The 20,239-nt window shown below is 28.8% G+C and overlaps 1 protein-coding gene across 2 annotated transcripts in view; it reads right to left on the bottom strand.

Moving 5' to 3' along the window:
• Positions 1-20,239, bottom strand: part of LOC109601132 (transcription factor Sox-13) — a 242,767-nt gene that overhangs the window by 160,256 nt on the left and 62,272 nt on the right. Inside the window, exons 1-2 of one of the 2 annotated variants that reach the window (XM_049969578.1) lie at positions 18,301-18,561; positions 17,172-17,208 (exon numbers count right to left, since the gene is read on the bottom strand). The exons of the other annotated variant lie outside the window; for it this stretch is intronic. Of the exons in view, the coding sequence (XP_049825535.1) occupies positions 17,172-17,201 (30 nt within the window). The 5' untranslated portion in view covers positions 17,202-17,208; positions 18,301-18,561. Of the gene's footprint in view, positions 1-17,171; positions 17,209-18,300; positions 18,562-20,239 lie in introns of those variants that run through there. 2 annotated transcript variants of the gene reach the window in all.

Genomic DNA, 20,239 nt, shown 5'->3' with positions numbered 1-20,239 from the left:
ATATTTAATAGCTGAAGAAGTTAATATACAATTAAAAAAAGAATAAAGCCAAAACATGCCAAATTGTAGAGACTATGAAAAAGGTGATACTAAATATCTTAAAAATATAAATACCTTTAATTATTAAAAGAAACAAAAAGAGAAAATAATCTGAATAAATGAATATTTCTAGAAATATAAAAATTATTAAGGAATTTTTTAAATTTTCTATTAACTTCTCTAAAATTACAAAAAAATATATATATAAACTCTTAAGAAATTAAAAATCTAAAAAAAGGAATATGTATAATCTATGGAATCTCAAATATTCTAAATATTAAAAAATCTAAAGTAATTAGAAAACAAGATAACTTAAAAATTCATTATAATCTTAAATGTAAAGGTAATTAAAAAAGGAAATTTAACGATAAGTGGGAAAATAAAAAAACATATAAAGACCTCAAAACTAAGGCACTATAAAAAAACTTTAAATAAATTAAAGAAACTAATTTACCGACGATTATGATTATAAAGAATTTAAAAATTATTAAACTTAAATTTTTACAGAATTAAAAAAAAATTAAGTTATCATAAGACAATATAAAGTTTGGATAAATAAGTAAATGTAATAATATATATTACGATAGATATAAAAAAATTCTAAGAGAGATTCTAAGGAATTAAAAAAAAAATAAATAAAAAAACCTAAAGTATATGAATGAAAAGAGATTAAAAAATAACTAAATATTTAAAAAAATATATCTAAAAAAGGAAATTATGTAAAAATTAAATGATTTGAAATATTCTACAAAATTGAAAGAATGGTATAAATAATATTAATATAAGTAGTTCAAAAAATTGAAAGAAGAAAAAAAGATATCCAAAAAATTAAATTATTCTAAAAATGCAAAGGATATGTAATTTAGGTAAATTATAGAATCTATTAGAAAATAATAAAAGTTTAAAGAAGATTTCATTACTATAAAAATAATGTACAAAGAACAAAAACTAAGTAATCAAAATTTTCTAATAATATAGTAATTCAAACTAATTAAAAAATTCATAATAACATTAGAAATAATATATAGAATAGTCCAAAAAATAATAAATTTAAAATATGTGTATCAAAACATATAGACTACAACAAAACGTAAATTCAAAAATCTTCTGTACCAAATATCTTTAAAATATAAATATCTTTAAGAATTAAAGGAATCTAGAAAAAAAGTAAATATAGAATCTGAAGAAATGAATTAAAAGAAAATATAAATAGTTCTAGAAATATCAAAAAATTTAAGAAATTTTATAAATTTTCTATGATGAATCTAAAATTATAAATAAAATTGAACATTTAAACATTTTAAAGAGTATAAAATTCTGAACAAATTAAAAATCTAACAAAAAAAGAATATAACGAGTAGAAAGAATTTGAAATATCTAAGAATCTACAAAAATATAAAGTAATTAGAGAATCTAATAAAGCAAAATGATCTAGAAATTTATGATAATCTTAAGAATGTAAGAATATAAGTATGAAAATTAAAAAAAAAACATCTAAATGACCTCAAAACTATAAAAAAGCAAAATTTAAGTAAATTAAAAAATCTAATTTCTAGAACTAGAATTTCTATAAAATTAAAAAAGCTAAGTAGCTAAGTAATAATATATTTTCGATAGATATAAAAAATAAGAAATTTTATGAATTTAAAGAAGCTAAATTATTTAAATAATATTAAAAATCTACCATCTACCAGAGATTATAAGGAATCTGATAAAATGAAAAATATAGTGAGGTTTATAGATTTTATATCAAAAAATCTAAAAAATTTCTAAACTATAATATAAATAAGCTAGAAAATGTAACGAATACATCAAAGTTTTGTAATAAATGTATTTTAAACAGAAATTAGAAAAAAGGTAATAAAAATTTGATACAGCAAACTTTAATTACCGATAAAATAAAATATCGCAATAAAAGACCTACACGAGAGTCATTTTTTTTTGTATAATTAATATTTATCGATAAACTTAATTTACTGTCGGTGTAAAATTAATTTTTTTAAAGCGCGTAAATCAGTCTCCAAAAAAATACATAATTCGACAAAACCGCTGAGTTTTATTGTCTAATTTGAATACACGATTTTCCCGCAATTAAAAACATTTTACGCCTGAAATCGATAATTAATTCCATGATTTATGTTAAGTCCCTGATTTATACGCGGCGTAGACAAAACGTGGATCTTCTAAAAAAAATTCCAAACGACGACCTTGAAAGCGAATGACCCAAATTTCACGCGTTTAATTTGGATACTGTTTTTTGAGAGTCAGATGAAGAGCTTTTTTTATGATCTAAGTTTGTTATCTATCTATCTGGCCATCACACGTGTGTCCGTCCAACAATTATCTTTATTGTTGTAATAAAAATAACAATACTTAAATGACTACTTGGAATCGACATCGGCAACTTTCTTTGTTGGTAATATTTATAAATATGCTCTTGTACCGTTTCATGATTTATTCATGGTTTGTTATTAGCACCTTTAGTGTGTTTACTGGTTTAATATTTTTATATCCGCCTGACTATTTCTGTAATAGGTCTGTCTATTCCTGTATCACTATGGGTGGTTGATGGTACGAATAATTTGTCAACACGTTACAAATTTTAATGTTGCACCGTGACATTTTACACAGAAAACAAACAGCCAATTAGTCCCGACAATCAATAATAAAAATGACAATGCGTCAAAAAAAATATTAATGAACCCATAACGAAGTGGAACATTGTTTTAACGAAAGCACCAGAAAAACGAAGCAACCCGCATCAGACGTCACGAACAAGCTCGGCATCGCAATTAAAGAGCTTTTTCCATCGAAACGCATAAATCGAAAAGGTTTCGCGCCACATTTCAATAAGACGCACCAAGTAATTACTCTTATTATTTTTAATTAACCGTGAGACGCGTGTCTGGGCCGGATAGATGCTGCCGCAAAAATGAAAGTTTCTAGACTCGGAAAAAACGTAAATTTCTAATTTCCTTTCATCTGCGCCATCAACAAATCAAACTGAATGACACATCGTATTAAACACGTATGCGTTATTCATACATGCGTTTGTTGCACTTGCGGATCCACTTTCATTATGGCGAGGCCACTATTCTTGTGTGATTTTGCGATTTGCCGATCGATATTACGAAATGCGGTTTCAAATGTTTCATGTTTTCATGTTGCCATTCATTTTAAAATGTCATACAATCGGTTGGAGGAATACTCATGACATTAGAATAAATTTTCTCAAATATGTTTTAAAAATTAGCTTACTTACAATTAAACCAAATGTTGAATATTATTGAAAATCAAGTCAAAAATATTCAAAAATCTAAGTTAATTATGAATCTAATAAACCAAATTAATCAAAAAAAAAAAATAATAATAAAAAAATAAATGATTTCAAATCGAAGAGAGTATATTTTTAAAATCATGAGCTAAATTATCTTTTAATTTAAGAATTCCAAAGACTATAAAAACTAAAATATCTCATGTTTATAAAGAATTTAAATATAATAAGGAATAAAAGAAATTATACAAATTTGGATAACTGAACAAAATATTAAAATTTCCATTTTCCTTATCTTAAAATAAATATATTTTAGATTATATTAACAAAAAATGTATAAAAAGGTAAAAGATAAATTATTGGCCGTAAACCAATAAGTAACAATAACTGATGAACAAAAATATTATTACATAAATATTTTATTGGTTAAAAAAAAACATTAATTTAAAGAAGTTTCTACAATTTTTATAAAATAATATTTTATAGCTCAAAATATAAAAACAAGTTTGTGATAACTATATTGGACAAAATATTAACATTTAATTGGTTAAAAATAAATATTAATTTATAAAATTGTTTTGTTTATTATTTACATATTAAATTCTACTCTGCTAGCTATAAACAAAATAAATAAATTTATATTTTTTAATTTTATATTAAATAATATAAATTAATAATAATTTAATTTTTATTAAACTTAAACTAGTAAATTTTAATTATTATTATTATTTTTTAAATTTAGATAGTTTTTCTGAATCTTTCTTAATCTGTTAAAGAATTATTAAACTTAATTAATATATTAAAAGTTTTAACTTGTTAACAATAATATTTTTTTGTAAATTTCTTAAATTTTAAAATCTTACCCTGAAATTTATTTGATTCTAAAGGATTGATTATTTTAAACGTTAAAAAATTCTTTGATATTTCATAACATTTTATTCAATACAAATATGAAACTAATATATAAAAATATAAATAAAATAATATAGTATTTATTTTTTTAGTTTTCAAGATTTTGTAAATTTCTGTTTCATTTAAAACATTTTTCATGTGTTTAAGTTTTAAATATTAATTTATAAATAAAATCTATATTTTTTCTTCAATTCTTGTTTTTAAATTGTGATTTGTGATGATTTATTATTATTATTTTGAAATTTTATTTGTAAATTTCTGAAATTTTAAGTTTTTTTTCTAAAAAATGTTTTTGCTGAAAAATTAATAATTTCAAATAACTAAAATTAAAAATACTCTAAATTATGCAATTGCAATTAAAAAATAATTATAAAATTGTAAAAATCAAATAAAAGAAATTGATAACAATTAATTTTTTTTTGTTATGAGTTTTGGTTGTTAAGAGTTATTTTGACATTCAATATTTTACAGCTAAAAATTTTTCTAGTTTTTGAATAATTTAAATTTTTGTCTTTAAATTAAAAAATAAAAATAAGTTAAAAAAAATTACCCAATTTTTGTTTAAAAGATATTTAAATTGTTAATGTTATTACTGAAAAATTATTAACTTTAAACAACTAAAAATAAAAATAAAATAAATTGTTGCAATTGTTGTTTAAAAAATATTTGGATTTCTGGTGTATAGGATAATTAAAAAATACAACAAAAATTAAGTCATTTTTGCCATAAGTTTTATTAGTAATGCTCTTTTCTTTTCACTTTAAATATTATACAGTTAAGATTTTTTTCAGTTTTTAGAGAATTTAAATTATCACAACCCCTATTATTGTTCAAAAATTAATAATTTAAACAATTAAATTAAAAATATTATGAATTATCTAATTTTTTTTAACAAAAAATTTTTATAACATTAAATTTGCGGATTAATTAAAATTATAATTAGTAAAATATAAAACAGATTTTGGTAACAACTAAATTATTTTCGAGTTATTTGTGCGTTTTATAATAGTTATCAATAAGTACTAAACACGTCTATATTTTTTGTTGATTTATTTTTATATTAAATACTTTAGAAATTAAAATTTACATATTCATTAAGGCTAATTAAAGAATATTTGCGACTGTTGAAATATCTATAATCTATATATCACCTTAAGTTTAGAGTTCACTTAGGAGAAAAAAAAAATACTAATAATTTTGAAATGCACATCAATCATAAGTGTTAATTTTTGACTGCTACTTCAAAATATTTCGATATTCACAACACACAATTTCTCATATCTAAAACACGATTCAGAACAATCCATAAAAATTCTAGGTTACAGACATGACATATTGCTATTGGCGAATTAATCACGCGTTAATATAAATACATAATTTTGCAATTTCGATTCAACATTATAAAAAAAACTTGCACGATCTAATCACATTCTAATATTGCACCTGTACCGGCGATTTCGTCACATTAGATATAAAAGTAATTTCGTTATTTATTGGATTCCTTTGTGTCATCGATGATTTTATTCAAATCAGCATCCACATTAGCCGGTTTAAATGTAAGCTTAACGATCTTATTATTTAAATAAAGAAAATAACATTCGAATTGGTTATCTAACGTAAAATCATGGACGGTACAAAAACGCACTTGCACAACATCCTATTTCTACACGAAGATTCGGCCGGATTAGGAAAAAAATGTATGCGTCGATTAATCATGTATCGGTTAACGGTGGGGGGTTTTTATTTTCAATTTTCTTTCAATTTAATTCGACCTAATAAACAGTGCAATAAATCTGTAGTTTTGATCAAACAATTTACACACATTTAACAAAATAACCGTGTCAGATTCTTCGAAACACTTGTTTGCGCCACTTGTAAATAAACTGCATAATATACGCCCACAACGTATGTATTGAATAATATTCACACACTCGCATTGCACGCATTTATTTTTATTCGGGCCGACCGGTATACAAAACAAATTTTACGAGTATATTATTTTTGGTGCGAGAGCCTGTCATAAGCTTTTGATCGGTATAAAAGATCAGCTTTTATCATTTATCAACTAATAAAGCTGCCATTGGCAGATCAAAGGATCGGTTAGCCAGGTTACCGGAATGTTTATTTGATTTGCACGAACACAAAGTTTAGAACTAATAGTGCTTGTATAATTTGGTAAGTGGTATTAATAAGCGACTGTTTTATACTTTATTAACCCGCTGGACATGTGTTTTTCACTAAGTACTCCACAAAGACATTATAAATAGATGCTGAGTTCGAAACTGGGACGATAGCCCCAAGAACATGTGTGATACTAAAAATTTATTATTCAAATAATTAATTTACATTTTTGAAGAGTTTGGTAATCGAAAATCTGCGGAAGCATATACACTTAAATATATTAGTATGTGATATTAATCTATAAGGTAAAATTTATGATTCATTAACATTCATAAGACCTTAAGCTGTTGAGAAATATGTTTTTCAAATATTTTATAATTTATTATGTTTTTGAATAAAACTTGTATATTTTAGATTTACATTCAACATCACATTAATGTTTTTTTTTAAAAAAAGTGTTTCGCACGTAATTAGATTCATGACAAATAATTAAAATAAAACATATTAATTTTGTAATTACAAAAATTATAATAATACAATCAGATAAATTTAATTTAACATCGCAGCAAATAATTTATATAATTTTTCATGTAAGCATTTTTATAATGAATTATTTATTTTGATATATTGTAAATTGTATATTTCTAAAATAAGACATGAATTTAATATATAATTAATATTTAATAAATATTTAGAATTAAATTTACACCGTTATTTAAAAAATCAGATTTATTCTTTATTTTAAATAATATTTTATAATATGAAAAATTTAAGGAACCTGCATATTTACAAAATCTTAGAGAATTAAGAACAAGTCAAGAAAAGGAAAAATTGGAAAAGTTACAGTAATATAATCATACACATATAATTTAACACCTTTTGTAGATGTCAAAAATATTTTTATTATTTTTTTTCTTAAATTTTTTTATTACACATAATTTAAACATTTTAAAAATTAAAGCAAATTATAAAAATTTATATGAAATCTACGACATATAAAATTCTGAAAAGAATATTTTTAGTTTATATATTTAAATAAATCAAATTTCAAAATCTCAAATATTTTGGAAAAATGAAAAAAAAAAACAACAGAATTTAAGTATATCTAAAAAATCATAAACATATGAAAGTAATAAAGTTAAAAATTATAAACTTATCTAATTTCTAAAAAATGTTGGAAATCTCAAAATCCTAATTATTTTAAAAAAATCTCAAAAAAGGAAAATTCAAAGATTATTAAGATAACAAAAAAAAAATTGAAAGAATATAAGTAATCTAAAAATTTATGTGAAATCCAAATAAATAAATAATAGAAATAATTTTAAAGTTTAAAATTAATAAATATAACAATAAATGAAGAAATTATAACTTTTTATAAGAAGCATTTTCCTTGCAAGGCATTGAAAGACATTTATTATGATAATAATATTTCAGTTTTCAAGGTTTTTTAATTTCCTGAAATTGTAAAATCTTTTTTGGAAACAATATTTTTAAATATTATTGTTCAAAAATTAATAATTGAAATAATTAAATTACCCAATTCTTGTTTAAAAAATATTTATAACTTACACTATTTCAGTATTGAAGGTCTTTTAATATTCTGAATTTTTTTTAGAAATAATGTTAATAACATTACTATTATTATTCAAAAATTAATAATTTAAAATAATTAAAATATAAATATTATAAAATTCTCGCTTAAAAAATATTTGTAATATTAGGTTTCCGTTAAAATTAAAATTATATTTAATTAAATATAAAATATATTTTGGCAACAACCAAATTATTTTCAAATTATTTCTGAGTTACAGTTATCATTAAATTTTTTTTCTTATAAGGATTTGAAAGACATTTATTAATTGAGACTCTAATGTTAATAATGGTTTAAGTATTGAAATCAAAAATACAAAAGAAATCGAAATAAATAATAAAAAATATTTATAAAAAATTATAAACAAAAAAAATGAGATTCCCTAATTAAAAGATTCTTACTAATTTTGCACATGTACTTTAAAACGAAAAAATTGTGTCATACATTTTATTTTTTCCATCTTCTCTTGGTGATTTAAGGTGAATAGGACCACATAAAACATATTAATTGGGACTCTAACATTAACAATATTAAAAAAAAGGTGAAATATATTTAATTAACATTATATTTCTAATATTTTACTTCATTGGCCAATTCTAATTTGCATGTGGGATTGGACGATTAGAATTATTTAATTTTGAAAGTGAAACCGCCATCAAATGTATCCTTATCTTAATATGCAAAAAACGAATTGATGTAGAAGGATAAAATTGACAAATTGGACAGGATTTGTTAATGTATGATGAAGTGGATTATAATATAACATTGTTAATATTATACCCTAATTAATACAAATACCTAATAATGTCGACACCGTTAGTTTTAAACCGTTTCTCAAACACCTTATTTATGCGATTATAATTTCCAGATATTTAAAATATTCCAATATGAAAAGTAAGTTCCATTATGTAAACAACACGAGATGTTTTTTTACATTCACTTAAAGCAGACATGGGTATAAAGCAAGGAAAGTATTTCAGCCCGGGGCATAAAAATGTTACAACAAATAAATATCAATATGAAACTTTCTTCTATAATTCAGACAACGGTTTATTAAAACTTAATGAATATTTAAATGTGATCTAGTTAACCGAACACTAATCGATAATGACTTAATAGTTTAAAATGAGACTTTTCTTGGACATTTAATGGAATAATTTAATGCAATGTGTGTAACAACTTTGATGGCTTGTTGCTAACTTGATTAATTACGTTTTTATACAAGCAATTACATTTTAATAATGCAAAGTTAACTAAAGTAACTGGGCTTGTAAAAAAGAGCGCTTTTATTACAGATATTGTGTATAATGGTTAATCCTTACACAATACGTCCATTATAAAATCGCAAATAGAAACGGATGTAGGTTGATTATGAAGAAGAGCAGATGGTTGGTCGGCCATCAAAAGAAAAATAATGTAATATTCAATTGAGGTATTTTCTTTAGTTAATTTTTTACTTACGAGAAAACATACCTTTTTGACATCCCATTAATGTACAAACTTTGCTTCAGTTTCGAAACTCAAGAACATTTAATTTGCCTTCCATATTCATCCGCAATTTAATTCTTTCATTATACTGACAAAGGAATCCAATAAACAAACTAATTACATGCGTACGAAACGTCCGTTTAAACACAATTTACATCAGATGTGAGAATATTTTAATTTGGTTTTCGAATAAAGTTGTAAGTGAAATGGTAAATTAATTCCAAGAATCTTCGAATGATGTGATTAATGTGTTGTCCGAAGTTTATTGGGAGTGTTTAGTTGTGACGTTGCAAACTGTGAAATTCGATCGAATTTGGGTTAACGGATGCTTATAATTTTATTGTTATAAATCATTCAAAATGTACATATTTTTTTCAACGAAATATTTCTATGTGAAAAGGTTTGATACACCCTAATTTTTAAAGAAAAAATAAATTAGGTGCCATAATAAAAAAATATATTATTAAAAAAAATAAATTATCTTTCTTAATTTATATAAAAAAAATATCAACAATATAATTTTTATAAGAAAAAAATTTAAAACTAACTTTGTATTAAACATAAAACATCTCAAACATTGGATTAAATAATGCATCCTTCACATTTACTGTTAGAATGTTTCAATTATATTTTTTTAATAATGAGTTGTAGTGTAAACAATGTGTTCAATTAATTCCATGATCGATCGAAGTATTTCGATTAAATTTAGATCAGATTTGGTGTTCAGTGAAGTGTTGAATTTGTGAAACAGCATAATTAGCTTTTTAACTTGTTGTTAGGCAAGCATTTAGTTTAAATTTGTGCAAATAAAATTTTTAAATTCCTGTCTATTGTTTTTCCTTGCAAAATTTTAACGAACATTAAATAAAAGTTATTGTGTTTATACATAAATAATAATTTGTCTGTAATTTTTATGGGTAATCTGTGGTGTGGTAATGAATTATTAATTAATTTTGTTACTCAATTTAAATTAAAATTACTTTAAGATGTTATCACTCAATAAAGATCATTACAGAAATTTAATTTTATTTAATTTAATATTACTTGATAAAAGTTTTTCAAATTTAATTTTTTTTCGTTAAAATTTCTAAAAATATTCAAAGTAAAACTTTATTATATATTTTAATAATTTTTTACTTTATATTAATATAGTTTTATCATTTAATTAATTTATCAGTGTATGTTTAAATTAGAATAAAATGAAAATATTGGGACTATTAAATTAATAATACCAAAATAATTTAAATATCTATAATAATTGAAATGAAGATATTTCAAAATAATATTAAAAAGATCTTTCTTAACAATAGTTTAAATACGTAAACAGAAGTTCATAAACATTTTACAATTAGAACTAAACGTTACATGCAATAAATAAATGCAAATAATTTACAATACCAACTGATGTAAAGGTTAAAATATTGTTTATATAAATGTTAACGTGTTTTAAAATATTGTTGAAGAAAACACGGCAATAAACATTAATGTTTTTAAATTAATTTAGGCTTTTAATATTATTCATGTTAAAAAATAGATTTAAACATATGCTTAATTTTACATTAATAAATATAAGTAATAAAGTTGTAGAAATTGCTTTTTTTTACATATGTATGTATTTTTATATCTTCATATCTTAATTTCAAGCTTAATCAACTTTGATTGCGGAAGAAAATTTCTCATTAAGTTATTAACTTATTATTGTCACTTGTATAGTCGAATAAATTTCAACAATTAAAATGTAATTATGATGATTTTTCAAAATACACCTGTTGATCGAATCCTTCCTTACTAATAACCATACTAATACCACAATAAATTGCATAGTAAACGTTATCGGAGAAAATTCCATCGTAATGTTCAAAAGGTGTGTGTTTACAAACAAAATATGAGAGCACCACGTGACTTTAACCCCATATGCATGCACTTACCTGTGTCAAAAGAGCAGGTGAGTGCCAATTCCTATAAATTTGAGACTCGACAACAGTGACAGCCAACAAGATTGTATATGGCACAGAACAACAGACACATACAAAACAAAACAATAATCACTATGGGGTTAAAGTTTCGTCACTAAGTGGCGGAAAGCAGAGTCAAAACACTAGACCAAAGACCAGAGTCACTAAATAGAAGAGTGCATAAACTGTCTACAACTAGAAAAAAAAAACAACTAATCTATCGTGCTTAATTCAATCATGGTCCACGCAAAGGGTGTCCCGGGTACCCAGTCCTAAGAAATGGCCATACATGCAATGATCTCAGCTTTGGCCCGCGTGCTATCACTTGGAGGCTGCTTCTTACACTGATCATATGAAGCGAAGAGCGTGTCTGGTGGGGGCCACATAAGCATACTCAGGTAGATCGAGCAGTCGGGCAGGTCTTGGAACAAGTGGATTTACTTCGGGCTCGCTTGGAAGTGTCTTCGCGGCTGACGATGATGCACTTGTTTGTTTTAAGTGTCCTAATTTATATGTAATCGGTCGATTGGCCGGAAAGTCGTCCGTGTCATTCCAGCGCGGTCGTTCGGACGTTTTTGGTTATTAATACCATCGTTTTTTTTTCACTCCAGCGGGATTACCTATAATGATGCGGAGCGAAGAAAACGATCGCTTGTACCGGGCCCAAGACAAACGCGGTCAATCTCTTCAACGAGGTGAAAACAACAAAGCTGTTTCATAACAATATTCGATCAATTATAAATGCGTATTATATATTTATATATTCTTCTTTTCCTTCATAATTGGTATTATTTATTTACCAGTTTTTAAAATTTACTTCTTAACCGGTGGTTGCACAAGCCGAGATAGAGAAGAGAAATTTTTGAACTCCTCTCAAAATTAGTTCTCTGATTCAAGATATGTAAATATGTATAAATAAGAGCTGACTAATGAAGGTGTATATATATATCCATATTTAGATTCTGAATGGCGTAATAAAACAAAAATGATATAGTTATCTTAAATGTTAAAGTTATTGAATAGTTTTGCGATGCCGGACCTTGACTCAAAGCTCTTCCATTTAATTGGAAAAATTTTAATTACCTATTTACGGCAAACAATTTTATTATTACCAATAATAAACAGCTCATGCATTATCTCCGTATTTACTTCTTCAGTTTTACGATCCTAATTAAAACATTGCTTGCTTATTTCAAATCTAAATGGTCTGGTACCAGTCGAGAAATTTCTCACGGAATCCACTGTTCCGATGATGCACTTGTTTGTTTTAAGGCGTCCTAATTTATATGTAATCGGTCGATTGGATTGAAAGTCGCGGTTACGAAACCCCACCAACAAAAACGGACATGTGAAATTGAACAATCGCACGAGGTAATTAATTATAATGGGTCGCCGGCTATACGTCCAGTCGCGGCCAACGCATCTAATTTTTCCATCGTGTATCTGAATATTAATTGGACTCGAGTTGCTGGGTTCATTTTTTTTCGATGGGACGGTTTTGTTAACATGTTAGCGTGAAATTGAGATTGATTTTATCGTGCGATGTTATACCCACACGCGGGGTTGATCCAGATTCGATCACGGTCTGGGGATTACTCATCGTGCCTAGAAGGAATTTGAAACAAGTTTGGAAGAATGGTCACAATAACAAAGAGTTTAGAAATTGATGTATTTTTCAGTTCATCATTTTAATTAACCAAGCTTCTAACATTCAGGAGTGGATAAACAAGAGAGAAGAGTGTTCCGTCCTCAGCGTTATGAACAAATTATCATTATATCTGTAGCGTGTCCATTGATAAAACCCATAAGGCCACAAAAACGGAACCGTTGTCGGCACACTTTGTGCCCGCCCGAAGGCCGCTGAAGACACGAAAGACACCTCATCACCGACCGCAAACCGAACGATTCCCTAATGTCCGCGCAAGAAAGGACATAATTCAGATTGTCAGCCTTCCATCAGCGCTTATCTCAGCGGCGTTGCCTTCAGGTAATGACTGCGGGACCCGGGGCCCCATTGTTCACAGGCACACGGGGGCTGCTGAACTGGTGAACGCCGCCGTCCCATTGTCGAGTCAATCAAATCGAACTCGTCCAACGGAGACGATCTCGCGCTTCAGATCGCACCGTTCCGCCATTCGATAAGCGATGCAAAAAAAAAATGTGGTGGTACGATGATAAATTGGTCGATAATTTTTGTCGTCTTACCAGACACTTCGGTTCTGATGTTCAGTGCACACTATCGAATTAAACTGTCGTTGATGACTAGATGCAACCACCGGCACTGAAATTGGTCCCTCACCGAACAAGAACAAAAAGGTGTATCAGCTGGTGTATCGTCAAGGTGCAAGGCTTGAAATCGACTGTCATTCTTGGTGGAAAGTGACAACGTGTAATTGAATGTTGCGACCACTTAGGGGGACGTCTGTCGATATCTTTAGAAGGGTAGGACGGCGCTGACCGCACCGATAATTAGATCTGCTATCCTCTCATTACCCTATTGATTGCTCCATTGTCTCTGGGAAACAGTTCCCGAAACATCGGGCCCGGCAACTTCGGAAACTTAGTTAGCGACGAGAATAATGGACCAAAGGTGATGTCAGCTAGGGGATCGGACGACGAAAAGTCAATTGAATGTAACAAGGTTCCGGCCCTAATTTAATTTCTTACACTTTCATTTTTTTATAATTTAAAAAAAAAAACAGTTTTTATTGAGGAGTCTTGCTGTAAAATGGCGGATGCGCCAAGAAAGTTTGAGTTTTAAAAAATGACTATAAGAGGTCACCTTGATTATTAAATACATTAACATTGTTTAATATATTTATATCAAATTAATACATATTAAATATTCGATAATCAGTTGGATAATGAATGTTTGTGTATGAGGAACAATTACGATTGACATAATTGAGATTTCTCATGGGAAGTTAAATACAGCGCAAAGACACATTACAGAACTGGTTAATTCAGAAACTTATGCCCCGACGAATAGGATGAGAAAACAAAGTGAAATTCAAAGGGGGAACTAGATCAATCGAAATGTTATCTTACGTAAATAAATCTTACATAAGGAAGATTGCGCCGGCAAACAACCAATCACAAATAAGTAAGTTGAATAATGAAAGTTCGGGTTTCCATTGAGACCGAACGAGACTAACCAACAACTATTCAGTAAATGAAGCTTCTGATGGAAAATCAAAAGGAACGAAGAGGTTTACCTAAATAGAAACAAACAGCGCTAAGTTGTACAAAGAAGACACAAACTCCTTCACATTCCCTAATAAGTTCCCCCTCGTCGTTTCATCAACTTCCTCTCGAGGCGCAGGCATTAAACTACAAATACAAACCAACAAACGATTCCGTAAGCCAGAACTAACTAATTATTAGGCAAATTTCTCTCTGATGATTTTAAGCATTTCCAGTTTACTCCTTATTAACAATAAAGGTTGTGCCTGTGAATGCGAACTGTACGCGGCATTAAACATGTTTCGCAATAAAAAATGTAAATTGAAATCTTCAATGTCCCCGACAACAGTGATTTTAAAGGAAGTCCGAAGTGAAAAAAGTGCGTAGACAATTCATTAGCATACTGGCACAATAAGGTTCAATCCGCTCGGAATTAGAATAACAAATCCCAGAAATACCTGTGATATCTTTATTGTGCGAAAGGGTCAGCGCACAAAAGGACGACTCCAAGTCGCTCACCTGTGCAGAATTTAAAAGGTCAGCGATGTCAGGACATGCCACAGCGTGGATGAAATTCCCCCCCTATTTCGGCCCATACACACACAGATGGACCCACAAAGAAACACAATTGATGAGTGGAATAATGCGGCAGTGAATAAATATCTGAGGGGATACGAGCATAAATCCAACATTGTCCCCTTTGTATTGTACCGCTTTTCAGTAAAAGCCACTGTCTATCATTTGTTTGCTGATAATGTGATGGGATTTTAAATACCGAATAAACCTTTTAATGTACCGGCTACGTTGCAGGTACAAAAGGAACCTGATAGTAAATAATATCGTCAATTAATGATAATTAATTTTATGTCCTTATATAAACGCAGGGCCTTTGTATTCGGGGTTTTAATTGTCGATACAAATGGCTCGGGTATGTTCTCGACTTTTTGGCTTCATTCGCACTGCAAAACGAATATGTGCCGATGAAAACTGCAAGACACAAAAATACCAGCATAAATTGTTGTACTAATCCATAATTTCCGAAAGGTTTCGAACTTGATCTTTGTTTTGTTCTTCGTCATGGGTTGATCCTCGCCGACACGCGTTGTGGGTGTACCACCTCGAACCCGCTGAATGATTTATGAATAATGCAAGTCACCGAGATAAAAAAAATCCCATTGAAGAAGTGGCAAGATAGGAACGGTAGCGACGTCGAGCGAACCATTAGCGGTCAGTGGCGATTAGCCCCAAACCATCCACGGTGCAAGTCACTGCTCACACACACACAACGCCGTGGAAGCCGGCTAACGCCCGAAAAACCTTCGGGCGACACGCGGAAGAAGTGTTAAGAATACAAATGCTGCTCTTGTTCTATCATTAGCTGCTACCAGATGAGAGACCATGGGAACTGAGTGGGTATACATGGATGAGGATGGAGTTGATGCATGTTGCTTGCGGTTTTAATAAACTGAACCTGTACCTGTTAATTATTGGAGGAACACCATAAATAATGTAATTAGACTCCTATCTTACTTCGTTGTAGGGAAGGCTAAAGTATGGGTGGAAGCAGCTTTGATCTTTACAAAAGATTTTTGTTTAATATCATCGACCGATACAGTATATATAGTGACAAGAGATGATCAAAACAGTTGGAAATGTTAACGAGGCAATATCTATTCAAACGGATACATAAAATCAATGACATTTATCCACCTTCATCTAATTGTATTGCACTTTTTGATAGTCTCCATTAAACAGTTTAAGGAAACGTAAAGAAACATTAGTTTTATCGACCAATTAACATATGCAAAATTTTACCACACAAAATCATTTAACAAATTGTATCTATAACTTAACATACGTCCAATTTACATAATTACGAGCAAAGTAATGGTGTCGAACGTAATATTGTTATATCACACGTATTTCCCGCATATTTGTGCATTGTACAAAAGTGTGATTAATTAACTTACTGTCGCCATTATTACATATTATATTATTAATAGATCTGTCCCCGCATTTAAAATTTGATACTTTCGATAACTTAATACGTTGGTAGGTGAACAATAAACTTGCGTGTTGTGTGATATTACAATGTAAAACAATACAATGTCTTAATATTTATTATTGATATCCTGGTCGTAGGTAATAGTTGTCTGATATTTAAGAAGTTTACATAGAAATATTATGTTACCATTGTATAAGTGGGTTTGTGGGAATATTTTTCAGCTACCGTGCAATAATTTAAATAGTTTATCGCTGAAGAGTACGTAGGTTTGAACATCTCAATTACGATGATTTACATATATGAATTACAAATTTAACCATAATCATTTTGTTATATAAGATGTTTGTTATTTTATAGTTAAGATTTTGCTTTATTACTTTTTAATTATTCAGTGTCAACTAAACAATAAAATTTGAATTAAATAAAACCACTTAAGTATCATTTTATAATTCCTTACTGAACTGAACTAATAAATACACAATAATATGTTACACTTGTCTTGATGCAATTTTTCGAATTTATCAGAAAAGATTTAATTTCAAATTTTACAGTTTTTGAATTCTTCATTATCTAGAATAAGAATTGAATTTTTAATATACTTACTTTAGTTCTTGTTATGATGCCTAAACTCATTACTGACCTGAAAAATATTTAATACACTTATTTAGGTTGATGACTAGATGAATATTGAATTATTTATGTTCTCAATTTAGTTCCTGTTATGATGCATAAATTCTCAATTTTATTGAAATGCCTATTTTCTTCACTGGAAAAAAAAATATTTAATATACTTATTTAGATTCTTGGTTTAATTTCTTAAATTTGTTAGACTGAAACGACTTTTATTCTGCTAGTTTCTAAATTTTTCATTGAGTTAGGAGACTAAATTCTTAAATTTGTTAGACTGAAACGACTGTTATTCTACTAGTTTCTAAATTTTTCATTGAGTTAGGGGACTAAAACAAATCGATTCAGATTCTACTAGTTTCTGAATTCTTATTGACTACATGGATATATATGGATGTATATTTTTAATATACAATTTCGTTTTCCTTATAATGGGTATAATTTGGTTCCTATTGCTACTGCTTGCTGTTGTTGATGCCTAAAATCTTCACAAACTGAAAGGAATTGTCTCAAATTCTGCGGATTCTTTTATTTTCTTCACTGAATTAAAAAATATTTATACACTTATCAAGGAACTTGGTATAATATCTTAAGTTTATCAGTAAGGACTGAAACAAATTAACTCAAATTCTACAATATTCGCAATTTAGATCTTGTTATAATATCTAAACTCTTCCCTAAATTGAAAAATATTTAATTAATTTAGGTTGTTGGTTTAACTTATTCATTTTGTCAGAAAAGACTGAAATGATTTATATTAAAACAATGTTTTAATTTTTTGTATTATCTCTCTCATACTCTAAAAATCTACATATAATTTGAAGAATATTAAACATGTATTATACTTGTTTTATTTATGGTATTAATGTATATAAAAATCATTTTTTATGACCTCTGTGAGTTTCTGTAAATGGAGGTGACCCTTATCCTATTAATTTGACTAAAGTAGTAGAATATCGATAAATATTTATTACGTACAATTTATTTCTTTAGTTTAGTAAACATATATAGAACGTTGATTCATTTAATGTGTGAATTTTTCTCGAACATGTTTTGGTTGTTGCATTAAAAAAATAAAACTTATAACTAGATACTTTAATCTTACCGACACAGTTGCGAATCTATTAGAACGCCTCGACTCTCATTCTATTAACGTGCGAATTCTTCATCGTGTCCGAAGAAACGAAAAGGAAAAAACGTAGAGGTATTCTTGCACCCATGCGAGATATATGAGTTGTAGATGCGGTATCCCCGTATTTTATTATAATACGACACCAACACACTGGCTACAACCTGTATGAATTATGGCGCGATAGAATTAACATTGGTAGAAACAGACAAAGATGATTTTTTGTCGTCGTCCCTGGTGGCTATCTGTCAGGCGGTATTTTTTTCCCGTCCGTTTTCCCTTGCACGCAGAAATGCTGCGAATTCGTTGTTGTTTTTATATTAGTTAAGTGCGATTATGGCCACTCTTGCACTATCCTAATAAATTATTTGAGATTTATTGTCACTGTCACATGCGTTAAGGTTATGAAACTTTGTTCGTTCCTTGCCGTTTTTTTTTATTAATTTATTAATGCTTGTTCTTGCGCATAAATTTCAAGTAATTTATGCTGATAACGAGACCTTTATCTGGTAATCTCCGGCTAACATTTTTACTTGTTATTGTGGAAATATATAGTGTGCCCAGTCAATCGGCTACAGGTGGCCACTGTCAATCATTTCGAGCTACTAGTCTTAATTCGGTCCAGAAATTTATGAAAACTTGACATGATAACTAATTAAGATAAGCCGCAGTCGGGCAATATCAATAAAACCGTAATAGCCGTGTTTCATAATTCGTTTGATAAAATTTAAATTTTTTTTTGAGTGGCACTGATGTCTTAATTTCGATTTAAAATTATCCTCGGGCAATTAACTGCAAAACTGCAACGACACGTGATTTAAATAATGATATACATCATATTTTAAATCTATTTTCTTACAACAGTCGTGATTTAAATTTTTAAAGCGATTCAAAACGGAATGTTATTATAAGATTGATAATTCCACAATGAAAAAAGTCTTCTGTGCAGCTTCCTCATGGAACAAGCCAATTAATCACGGCGCGACATCGTCACAATGCCCGTTTGACCGTATCTTCGATTCCCATCTGGCGTCGTCAAAGCTCCGCTCGGCCTCTCATTGTTATTTTCGCAAAATGGAACCCCTCGCGATATACGCGACGGGGACGTGCCGAGGAATACGTAATGATTTTGATCCTTTGTCCGCGGGGCTGCGGTGACAGTGGACGCGTCCACTTTCGTCCTCCATTGTTTATGTTGTAACGGAACGAAGTTTTTGCATTGCTCCTTAATCGGGCCAGCTGGCAACATGAATGATGACAATGGTTCAAGACGAGTAAGGTTTAGGGTTTGATTTATTAACATCTAAGGCACCTATTGAATGATTGGAGCTGGGTGTTTTATCGTTTTATTAACCTTTCGGAGGAGCCCGGAGACGTTTCCATCCTTCATTTTATATATGCGTGTGTAAGAAAGGCAGGTCTTGGTACTTTATGACGCATTTCTAATTGAGAGGTCCATTTGGTATAGCCGATAGGACCAAGGCATTAGAAAAGACGTGAATTGCAAATTGAATTTACATGTTAGCCAGCATATCCACGGAATCCTGAACACACTCGAGACATACATCAGAGTGGGTAAATGAGCCTTGGCCGTGCACGTACATTATAAAACTGACGACCAATGGAAGAAAGCAATAAAATACCATTGTTTGTTTCACACACCTTTTCCATTATCTGTGGAATTCCTACATGGTCGGCGACAAGTAAAAAATCCGTGCAGCTCGTCGGGAGACAAATATCTAACAAGGTGCAGGGGGACGGTATGCAGTCGTCGGCAGTAAGTAACGCATAGCTCAGCAGGACGCACGAACACGCAGGATACTAGCTCAGGTTTGTCAATTGTCACCTGGACCGTGTTCCTGCGAGCGCCTGTCCACTTACACCGTCACATATCACCGCGGTCCGCGGTACGTAC

Source organism: Aethina tumida, chromosome 7 (assembly GCF_024364675.1).
Source record: "Aethina tumida isolate Nest 87 chromosome 7, icAetTumi1.1, whole genome shotgun sequence".
In the NCBI taxonomy this organism is placed as follows: Eukaryota; Metazoa; Arthropoda; class Insecta; order Coleoptera; family Nitidulidae; genus Aethina; species Aethina tumida.
Note: the sequence above shows the minus strand (reverse complement) of the source record. Positions and strands in the feature narration are given on the sequence as shown.